Consider the following 12,099-nt stretch of genomic DNA (forward strand, 5'->3'; position numbering starts at 1 on the left):
CCTTGCAAATTTTTCATGACTATATACTTATCCAGTTTCTTCTTGAAAGCTCCAATGGAACCTACTTCCACTCCACCTGTCAAACACCACATTCCAGATTCCAACCACACTAATAATGTTTAGATTGTGCAACTAGTAATTCAGTATTTTATTCCTGTGACTAGAATTCAAGCCCTCCACCAAAGAGAACAATTTTGTACTACCGTAAATACTCTTTCCAAACCTCTCATCATTTTGTCTACTTCTATCAGGTTTCCCTTCACTCTGAAGAAAACAAGCCCAGTTTCTCTGATCGATCATTGATCGGTATTATGGCAACTGTTCAGTCAGTATCTTAGAAAGGTTCTGCATAGTTCCCTTAACTTTATGCTCTATGTCTTTAGTGATGGTCATGTATTAATACAGCACAGATACAGACCCTTTGACACATGTTCGTGCTGACCACGGTGCTCATCTAGCTAGTTCCGATTTCATGTGTTCAACACATATCGCTCTGAGGCTTACTCCTCCAAATGCTTCTTAATTAATTCTATTGTACTTGTATCTTTCTCTTCTTCTGGCAGCTCGTTCCATATGCTCACCATCCTCTGTGGTAAAGGTTACCTCTCAGGTACCTTTTAAACTTTTCCCCACTGATCCTAAATTTGTGCCCCTTAGTTTTGGTCTCCCCTGCCCTGAGGAAAGGACTATTACCATCCACCTTATCTAGGCCTCTCATAATTTTAAATATTTCTGTAATATTCTCCTACATTCCAGGGAATAAAGCTTTCTAGTCCTGGCAACTTTCTCATAACTATTTTCTAAACTAATTCCAATTTAACCACAGCTTTCCTACAAAAGGATGACCAAAATTGTACTCAGTACTCTTAAGTGCAGCCTCATCAGTGACTTGTACAGCTGCAAGATAATGTCCCAACTGAATGTCCTGACTGATGAAGGCCATCGTACTAAAACAGCTTTATCATCACCCAGTTTACATATGACACCTTTGTCAACGAACTACATGCACTTGTACTCCTGAATCCTGCTGTTCCATTACATCCCCTTGTGCCCTACCATTCATACTTTCAGTTCCTCGCTGCATTGACTGTCTGTGCCATGGTAGCATTAGCACGATGTAATTACAGCTCGGGGCATTTCAGAGTTCAGTTCCAGTGCCATTCTGTAAGAAATCTCTGTACTTCCTCCCTGTGGAATGCGTGGGCGTTCTCTGGGTCCTCCATTCTCCTTCCACAGTCCGGGTAGGTTAATTGGTCATTGTAAATTGGCCCATGATTAGGTTAGGTTAATCAGGTTGCAAGTTGCTGGGGCACTGTGGCTTGAAGGGCCTACTCTGCCCTGTATCCCTAAATAAATAAAATGCTTCACTTTGCACTTAACTGCATTGAAATTCAGTTGGCACTCCTTGGCCCACTTCCCTAACTGATCAAGATCCCCCTGTGATTTGCAAAAACCTTCACTATCAATAACACCTCTTAATTTGGTATCATCTACAAGCCTTGCACATTTGCGCCTAAATCATTTATATAAATAATGAATAATAAGAGTCCCAACACTGACCCCTGTGACACATCACTAGTCACTGTACTTCGTTCCAAGAAACAACCTTCAACCACCACCTTCTGCTTCCTACCTCTGAGCCAGCTAGCATTCCAAGGGGCCTAACCTTCCAGACCAGCCTACCATATTGCGGCCTTGTTAAAGTCCAAATAGATTACATCTACTGCCTCATCAAAGAATTCTTTAAAAAATCCACCAAGCATGACTTTCTTTGCATAAGGACTGCTCTTAATCAGACTCTTTTGATCCAAATGCTGGTAAATTTTGGCCCTCAGAATTCCCTACAGTAACTTCTCAACTGTTGATGTCAGGCTGACCAGCCTGTAGTTCCTTGGCTTGTTTTTTCAATCTTTTTTTAAAAAACAGAATATTAGTCACCTTCCAGTCTTTGAGAAAATCACTCGTAGCTAATGAGGGGATACAAATATCTCTGCAAGAGCCCGCAGACGCACACTTACGAATTTCCTCCAAAACACCTCCACTAGTTTCCCTTATCACCTAAGGACCCCCATCACCCAAGTCATGCCTTGTTCTCATTGCTACCATCAGAGAGGATGTACATAAGCATGAAGGCACATACTCAATGATTCTGGAACAGCTTCTTCCCCTCTGCCATCTGATTTCTGACTGGACGTCGAACCCACTCACTACTTCATTATTTCTATTTTTGCATGACTTTTTAAATTTAACTATTTAATATATATACTTGTTATAATTTAGATTTTTTCCCCTATAAATATGTATTGCATTGTACTGCTGCCATAAAGTCAACAAGTTTCATGATATATGCCAATGATACTAAATCTGATTCTATTTCTACTCTAGCTTCCTACAAAGTCTGAGGATGCATTTTGTCAGACCATGGGGCAGGGGTGCTTTGTGCAACTTAATGCCCTATAAGGCTGTAAATGCTCCTCCGTGGTGATGTGAATTTTTTCCAAAATACCTCTTCCAGTTTCCCTTAACACTTAGCAAACATGGTTTTCTCTTCAATAAACAATGAGAAGAAATGTTCTTTGAAAATGCCACCCCGTTGCTGCTGCTCAAGACATGGGTGGCCCTGCTGATTCTACTTGCTCCGTTCACCCTTCTATCTTTAATATAGCTGTATAACCTTTTAAATTTTCCTTAACCTTACTTGCCAGATCTATTAAACCCTCTCTTTGTTCTCCTGATGACTATTGAAGATTATTCTTAATCTTTTTATGGTCTTCAAAGGATTTGCTCAATCATGACCTCTTTAATTGAGAAATTGTGTCTTAGACCCCTTGCCATGGTCATCAACATATAGATAATATCCCTGTAGTTTTTTATCTGTTACCTTGTATGCATGTCCCCTCGCTCCAGTTATTGATTGCCCAGTTCACTTCAACTGGGTCTTCCATAATTATACGTTAATTAAATCCCCTGTAAGCTGTGTCTTCGGCAAAGAAATCAAAGCCACCATTGTTAGTCTTTCATGACTAATATTCTCCAATCCTGCAAAGTTATTCTAAATCCCATTGTCCTTTCTTGTGCTATCATATTCATATATGATCATTAAAACTGTGTGCAGTACTATACTGTGGGCTAGCTTCAGTTTAATATACAAATTCGTAAAGTTGTCTTTGGAAATATCTGCACAATATGGAAGTAAAAATATATTACAAAAATTAAAGGAATTGAATAAGCATGCCAAGGCAAATTTCATTTTAAAGTAACCTGAAAGCTGCTCAGATTTAAACACAAGTATTAAAAACTGATTTTTCATGAAATTGTTTTTAGCACTGTTGAATAAGTTTAAAATATTTCAAACCTTTTCATATTAATTAAATATACAATTACTTTATGTATGCTAGTTCCTTTTTGTTATTAGTACCATTTGAAAGTTATTCAGAGATTAAAGGGGCACAATAATGTAGGACCTAAGACTTTTTTTTACTTATTTTGCTAATTTCTAATAATAGAAGCAGCTTATCTTTATATTGCACAGGTGTAACTTCAAAGGTAGTCATAAAAATGATTTGAATATTTATTAACTGTAACCACTTTTAAAGAATTGATTAATTTGTGTGTTTGATAGTCCAAAAAATTATCATAGGCTGTTTACTCACACTGGGGTATTAAATCTTGAAAAGGACCCTACTGGAGCAGATGAAGGGGGAACAAGACTGGGCAAATTGCTCGAGACACTCAGACAATTGAGAATTAATCATAGGGGGAACTACCGTCACCTAATGGAGGAGATGCTGGCTAATTACAGGCTAGCTCAGATCCAGGGGGAAGCAAGTACTACCGAGCAAGCTTTTTCTACTGCAGTTATGCCTGCTAGAGAATCAGAGACCAGGTTGCGAACAGATGAGGAGAATCGTCCTAAGGATGTAAACTGAACTGATGAAGATGTAGTAATAAATAAGAAATGCCTTAAGAGCTCACGCTTCCAGCATTGTGTATCAACTGTTATAATTTATAACACCGCATGAGTTTATGATCTCTTTGCATGTTTTATTGTGTTTTGTGCTTGTAATTTCAATTTTTGTTGTTTGGTTACCATAAAAGCCTATGCAATGACAGCTAATTTTCAAAACCTATCTGTAGCACATTAATTTTGGTTGTAAAATTGTAAATGTAGTAAATGCATGATTCTGGAAAGATGCTTATGACATTGATACCATGGTTTAGTATAAATGTTAGTTAATTGTAAACTGTCCCTCGTGGTATGTTCCTTTTGCAGTATTCAGTGAGAGAGGAGATATGTGTGTTTTAAGTGTCTAATAAAGCTTTACAGTATGTCTGGACCATTGTTCAAATTGCTCATTACAAGTTAATTTGGATCTGTTTTGTTCACCTCAATAAATGATTACAAATAAAACATGAAACCAACTGGTTATGTTTTACATTTGGCAAGTGATTTATCTAGAGATTGCAATTGCATTTTTTTTAAAATTAGCTTTGCGGGAAAATATTATTTCAATGCACCCCAGTTTGTTTTTCTAAATTCTTAATTAAAAGCATCATTTTGTACATGCCAGTAACACTTAAGTGAATGTTAAGTGTATCATGCTTTCTACACATAGCTTTTCAATATAAATTAAAGCTTTATTCAAAAGATAAACTTGATTACATGAATATCTTTGACTTGGAGGATCCTTGTCGAGTCATGGGGTATAATGCTCAGGTTGCCACAAAAAATTATTACTGCATATTCTAAATGAACGCTTTTACATTTGTTTTTGTATTGGGTTAGATCTGATGAAGATGCAAGTTGGTCATTTTTAAGATCATCAGACCGAATGACATTGGAGCAGAATTAGACCATTCGTTCCATCAAGTCTGCTGCATCATTCAGTGATGGCTGATTTATTTGTCAATTTGAACCCCATTCTCCTACCTTCTCCCTGTAACCTTTGACACCCTTACTAATTAAGGACCTCTCAACCCCTGCTTTAAATATACCGACTTAGCCCCTACAGCCATTTGTGGCAGTAAATTCCACAGATTCACCCCACTGGCTAAAGAAATTCCTCCTCATCTCTGCACTAAAGAGCAATCCTTTTATTCTGAGGCTGTGCCCTCTGATCCTAGAATCATAATCAGCTTTAATATTACTGGGACATTTTGTGAATTTTTTTTGCAGTAGCAGTATATTGCAATACATAATAATAAAAATCTATAAATTATACATATTTAAAATTTTTAATTAAATAATTAGTGCAAAAAGAGGGCAAAAAATTGGAGGTAGTGAACATGGGTTTATTAGCCATTCAGAAATCTAATCTGGAGGAGAAGAAGCTGTTCCTGAGTGTGTGTCTTCAGGCCTGTACCACCCCCTTGATGGTAGCAATGAGAATGTGGCATGTCCTGGATAATGGGGATCTTTAATGATGGACACAGCCTTTTTGAGGCTTCTGCTTTTAAAGATGTCCTCAATGCTGGAGAGGTTAGTGCCTATGAAGGAGATGACTGAGTTCACAACTTCTGCAGCATTTTCAGAGCCTGTACTGTGGCATTCCATACCAGACAGTGATGTAACCAGTTAGAATGCTCCCCGCAGTATATCTGTAGAAATTTGCTTGAGTCTTTGGTGTCATTCCAATTCTCCTCAAACTTTAGATGAAACATAGCTGCTGACGTGCCGTATTTGTAGTTGCATCAGTATCTTGGGTCCAGGATAGATCTTCAGAGATGTTAACACCCGGGAATCTGAAACTGCTCACCCTTTCCACTGCTGATCCCTCAGTGAGGTGTGTGTTCCCTTGACTTCCTTTTCCTGAAGTCTACAATTGATTCCTTGGTCTTACATTGAATACAAGGTTATTGTACTCAATGACCTTGAGTACAAGCTGATCTATTTCACTCCTGTATGCCTTTTTGTCACAGTCTGAAATTTTGCCAACAATAGTTGTGTCATCAGCCAATTTATAGATGCCATTTGACCTCTGCCTGGCCACACGGTAGTGGGCGTAAAGTAGAGCAGTGAGCCAAGCACACATCCTTGAGGTGCACCAGTGTTGATTGTCAGTGAGGAGATGTTATTTATGGTGTGGTCTCCTGGCAAGGAAGTCATGGATCCTGTTACAGAGGCCTACATTTTGGAGCTTGTTGATTTGTACTGAGATGAGCAATGAACACTGAGCTATAATCAATAAACACCACTGTAATCAATAAACAATGGGTATTGCTATTGTCCAGGTGGTTAAGGCTGAGTGGAGAGCCAATGAGATTGTATCTGCTGTGAACTTCTTGTGGCGATAAGCAAATTGCAATGAGTCCAGGTCCTTGCTTCAGCAGGAGTTAATTGACTTCTCAAAGCACTTCATCACACTCAATGGAGTACAACTGGGTGATGGTCGTAGGGGCAGCTCATTCTGCTTTTCATGGGCAGTGGTATGAATATTGCCCAGTAGAGTCTCTCACTACTGGAAGCATCCTCTCCACATCCATTCTACCCAGCACTTTCATTATTTAATAGAGTTCATTGAGATACCCCACATCACTCCACCCCACCCCCAATCTTTCTAAATAGCAGAACTATCAAATACTTTTCATATATTAACCCTTTCATCATGAACCTCCAACTCTTCCATATCCTAAGAGATGGAATCCAAAACTGCTCAGAATACTCTGTATGTGGTCTGAGCAACACATTATAACACGACAGCATAACATCTTTGCTTTTCTATTCTTGTCCTCTCGAAATGAATACTAGCATTTCCTTTTTACCAACTCAACCTGCAAGTTAACAGTTAGGGAATTGTGCACAAGGACTCCCAAGTCCCTTTGCACCTCTGATTTTCAAATCTCATTTAGAAAAGTTAGTGCTTTTATTTCTTCTACCATGAGCATGCAATTCACTGCATTCCATCTGACACTACTTCACCCATGGAATCCCAACCTGTCTACAAGTGCTTCTCCAGACTCCTTGCTTCCTTAACCATATCTGCTCTTTCATCTATTATTGGATCTTCCACAGACTAGGCTATGATTTCATCAGTTCCATCATCCAAATCATTAACATGTAATGTGAAAAGTAGTGGCCCCAACACCAACACCTGCAGAACACCCTCAGCCACTGGTAGTCGGCCAAGAGAGGCCCCCTTTATTCCCATTCTTTGCCTTCTGCCAGTCAGTCAATCTTCTATCCATGCTGGTTCCTTTCCTCTCTTGAGCTAACATGAGCTCCTATTTTTCTTAGCAGCCTCATGTAATGTGTTGTCAAAGGCGTTCTGAAAGTCCAAGTCAACAATATCCACTGACTCTCCTTTGTCTATCCTGCTTGCTATTCCTGCAAAGAATTCCAGCAGATATTTTCAGCAAGATCTACCCTCAAGGAAGACATACTGACTTCAGGCTATTTTACCATATGCTCCCAAGAACTAAGGCATCTTATCCTTAATAATGGATCCTAACATCTTGCCAATCTCTGAACTCAGGCTTACTGGCCTATAATTTCCTGTCTTTTGCCTCTCTACTTTAAAAGAGTAGGGTGACATTTGTGATTTTGCAGTCTTCTGGAACCATTCCTGTCTCCATTGAGTCTTGAAAAATCACTACTACTGCCTCCATAATCTTTTTAGCCACCTCTTTCAGAACCCTAAGGCATAGTCCATCTAGTCCAAGTACTTTATCCACATTCAGACCTTTCAGCTTCCAAAGTACAATCTCCTTAATAATAATGACAACATTCACTTCTTCCCCCGACTCTTGAATTTCTAGCATGTTGTTACTATCTTGTACAGTTTAGGCTGATGTTAGATATTGTACTTAGTGTACATAAAGAATTTATCTAAGATTCAAAAACTGCTGGTTTCAGAGATCTGGTTTTTTTGATATGCATATTCTAGTGTCTGTTATGATTAGAAGAAAGTAGCTTTTATTTTGGGTGTTAAAATTTTGTATTTTGTGAACTTCTGATTACTTTTAAAATTTGACCAACAGGTTTCGATCTAAAATTTGCATTTGAATTTACTGCTAAATCTTAAAACAATATTCTACACAAAACAACTAATTTTCTTTATGCCTTCATTATTTCATCAAAATTACAGCGACTGCATAGTAGAGACGGGGATCAAAGTACAGAATAATGTATTTTATATTTGCAATATTTGGGACTGTTATAAGAGCAAGCAGATCATCAAGCATCCATATCACAAGTTTAAAGCAAAAGGCTAATGTGTTCATTGAATATTTAAAATCTGTCAGTTATTCTGAGGAACGAACCAAAAATTTAATTGTAAATTAATGTTTGGTTATTACTGATTATTATCTTGATTATATTATAGTACTTCTATCAAAACTGTGGAACTCCATCCTAATTTTCAATTTACAATTGGGTAATTAGCTATTTTACATATTCTTGTCTGGCACCCAAGCTAATGTTTTAGATAAAGGTGAAAACACGTTATACATTGATGAAGAACAAAGATACTCCAAGATTTAGAATCAGAATCAGGTTTATTATCACTGGCATATGTTGTGAAATCTGTTTTGCAGTAGTACAGTGCAATACATAAAATTTACTATATGATGACCCTAAATTAGGTTGGTTTGAATGTAATCCTTAGTTCTGTTCAGAAATCTCTTCACATCCCTTCACAAATAAGTTTACACTGAAATTAGTGCAATCAAATTTGTTTTTGATATAGCAATGACCAGTATTTAAATTAATGCAAATTTTAAAAATAATTGAATTATTGATTGTTCGTGTCTTAAATCGTTTCATAAGTTGTCCATCAGTTTGAGCTTTGTTTCTTCTTTCCATGCACCCCACACCCTTCCCAAACAAGAGGTTAATTTTTTCTGCTGTTAGATTTTCACTGCTATGTATCCAGTATTAAGACAAGGTCTGTTGCTTTAGCTCACCTGTTCCTGCTTCTTAAACGAACATAATGCCTTTACTTTTGTATTTGAAATTTGCAAGGCACTTACAAAACTTTAGTGCACATGGTGGAGAATGTAAATGTAATAGTATTGTTTTGTTTCTCACAGGGTTCCGCAGATCTTGAAGACCCCTGGTAGTTAATAGGCTAAAATCGCTAAGAATTTCCTGGTTTGAAATATGGAAGAAACCTTCGTTCACACACCTTTTATTTACTACAAGGGAAATTAAAAATCCAAAGGATCTTCTTTTAAAGTCATTTTGTCAGAAGGGCAGGAGGAACTTAATTGTTAGAATTATACACCATTTGTTCATTTTTTTTGCATATTCTAATATTGCCACTCTCACGCATCTTCCTGTAAAACAGTATTTTGTTGATTGCCTCAGACTTACTGATTGCATCTATACTCATCTTGTTGCCTGAAGGAATGGTGATGCTGTAGCAGATGTAATAAAAGTACCTGAGGTGCATGGATTTCTAGTTTAATTTGGAAGATGCACTGAGTACTGTTAATTTAAATCTAACTCGCCGGACATGAGCATGTACAAATTGCTGTATAAGGCGTTACTTGATTGCAAGGTTCAAGGTTGAGAGCTTCTGCACCTATCTCAGGCCCAGAGGGAACATGCAGTGAGCAGAATGCTGTAGAAATTTATTTCGTGTAATTCTTCACTTCGATTTCTGCTGTACTACCAAATACTCAGTTTTCTCAGCTGTCCGATATGCAGTATATGTTGTCTACTGCTTGCTTGAAGATAACATTGCATTTGGCAATAAATGGAGCAAATGTATGGTAAAGTTCCCTTATGATTTTAAAGCATGTGTAGATTTTAAGCTCTTGCTAAGCAGAACCTTTGGACAAAATTGAATCGATTAATTTATGCTTCTATGTCAATTGTCATTTGCTTCAGACATCCCACTCATTATTGCAGAAGTTGAAAATATCGCTATAAAATTTGCCTTTCTCACACTATATTGTAAATTGTGATTTTGTTCTACATGTGGTTTTCTATTAGTATCATTGATTTGCAGCAGAAATAAAGACACAGCCTTGTGTAAACTGGGGTATAGTTTTGCAAAAGAGAATTGTTTGCATTAACAATTATAAAACTAGAGATCACATAGATTTATAAATGCAATTTAAAATATTCTATTGTGAATTTAAGCTTTACAAATATGTTTCTTAATTTTGTTCAGTGATTTTTCTTTTCATTCATTGTGGAATGGGCATGGTACAGAGTGGCTGTCTTTTAAGGTACTGAAGATTCTTGGTTTGATTTATATTTCTGCAATAACACAATTTTAACTGAGTAAATTTGAGCTGTGCATGTACTAAAGTTTGGTTTAAGCTAATGGTTGAGGGGTAGGGGATTTGAGCAGCATATGAGGGCAGAGAGAGCAATGAATGTATCCACTTGTACAGAAAACACATGCTATGGATGCCTTGTAAGATTTAAATGATTCAGCCAGTCAGTGGATGGTGTACTGTTGAGAGCTGCCCTGAATTGTGATTGAAACATACTAATGAGTGTTGCTGATTGGATTTGTATACAATGGAATTCATTTGTATTTCTCTTAACTTTGATTTTTTCCCCTCATTAAGTCCTTATGCTGGAAAGCTGCCTGTTACCATACACCCTTTTGAACACTGGTGCCTCCAACCAGCTGCCCCAATCATTTAGTTCATTGTGTAGGTATGATTCTTGGCCTAGAGAGTATGATTATTGCCCGTGTTTTTATTTATTCACTAGATTTTAGCTACAATAATAAAAATGTCCTGAAGAAGATGATGTTAACAGGTGTTTGACCCTTTGTTGAGATTATGGGGTTGTTTGAAGATGGGATGAAGAGTGTCGAAGTGGTTTCTTACTGTACACGGACTGTCGACTCTGGTCCTTCCCTGTACTGACTATAGTATATTCCCTGTATGATATTTGTGATGTTTCATACAATACAGTGATCATAACCACCTTGTTATCTTCAATAAAGGATTGCTAAATGCATTATGACTTTTGTATTTACAGTTTGTATTGTGTATATACTGTCTGAGAATAAAATCTGTTATATTTTGGGTTTGTATGTAATAGAGAAAAATCTAATTCCTTTAGTAACGTTGAGCCATTTTGCCATGTGACTGGTCAATATTTTACAGTTACTAATTTAAGAAAATACTTCAAATAGGATTTTGAAATTTATGATTTTGAAGGTATTTTAATCCTGTTGAGGTATATTCAGCATCCCATTAGTTCAGATTTCAGGATAGATTTTAAAACATGAAATTCTGCCCATAGCATGTTTCAAAAGCATCGCAATTTTATTTTGCACTTACTTTTTCCAATAATGATATGAAATACTATTATTTATATACATATTTTAAACTACATGTACACATCAGTTGATAATGCATTTAAAATATTCTCTCCTTTTAGAATAGAAGATGCAGATCATCAATCTGAGTATGTAATTCTCCTTCATGTTTAGAGATATTGAGTAATGAATATTCATAGATAGTATATTCATGGAATTGGAATTGGTGTATTATTGTCACATGTACAATGGTACAGTGAAAAGCTTGTCTTGCTTACTGTTCGTACAGATCAGATCATTACATAATGCATTGCAGCTAAACAAGGTAGATTGTGAGATAAAAAGTTAATCTTATTGGACTAAGAAACTATTTAATAGTCTTCTAACAATGGAGTAGAAGCTGTTAATCCTGGTGGTGTATGCTTTTAGGCTTTTGTATTTTCTGCCTAATAGAAGAGGGAAGAAGAGAGAATGTCTTTGATGGGTGAAGTCTTTGATTATGCTGACTGCTTTACTGACACAGCAAGAAGTATAGACAAAGTCCATGGAGGGACCTTGTGATATGCTGTGGTGTGTCCACAACTCTGCAGTTTGTTGCAATCACATGCAGAGAAGTTGTGGTAGCAAGCCATCATGCTTTCTGTGGTGTATCAGCTACATTTGTTTCAGTTACAGAATATATCTCCAATCATTAACTCAATGGAATATAGCCATGTACAATACATCATACATAATTTGGTAAGTTAAGGTAGAAGGGGTACCAAATTTATTTTATCTGCTGAACGAAATAACATCTTTGACAAATGTTTACAGTATGTTGGCCAGTATTATGATGGATCTTGGATTGAGGATCAATGAAAAAAATCCTAAAACA

General features: G+C 36.9%; 1 protein-coding gene across 12 annotated transcripts in view; it reads left to right on the forward strand.

Moving 5' to 3' along the window:
* ppm1ba (protein phosphatase, Mg2+/Mn2+ dependent, 1Ba) overlaps positions 1 to 12,099 on the forward strand; it is a 212,614-nt gene extending 200,515 nt beyond the window's left edge. For 11 of the 12 annotated variants that reach the window (XM_073050662.1, XM_073050660.1, XM_073050659.1 and 8 more), the window contains one exon: positions 3,678 to 4,418. In XM_073050662.1, coding sequence (XP_072906763.1) covers positions 3,678 to 3,929 — 252 coding nt within the window. In that variant the 3' untranslated portion in view covers positions 3,930 to 4,418. Of the gene's footprint in view, positions 1 to 3,677; positions 4,419 to 9,027 lie in introns of those variants that run through there. The other variant, XM_073050669.1, reaches the window with a different exon arrangement.

Source organism: Hemitrygon akajei, chromosome 7, assembly GCF_048418815.1.
Source record: "Hemitrygon akajei chromosome 7, sHemAka1.3, whole genome shotgun sequence".
Lineage (NCBI taxonomy): Eukaryota > Metazoa > Chordata > Chondrichthyes > Myliobatiformes > Dasyatidae > Hemitrygon > Hemitrygon akajei.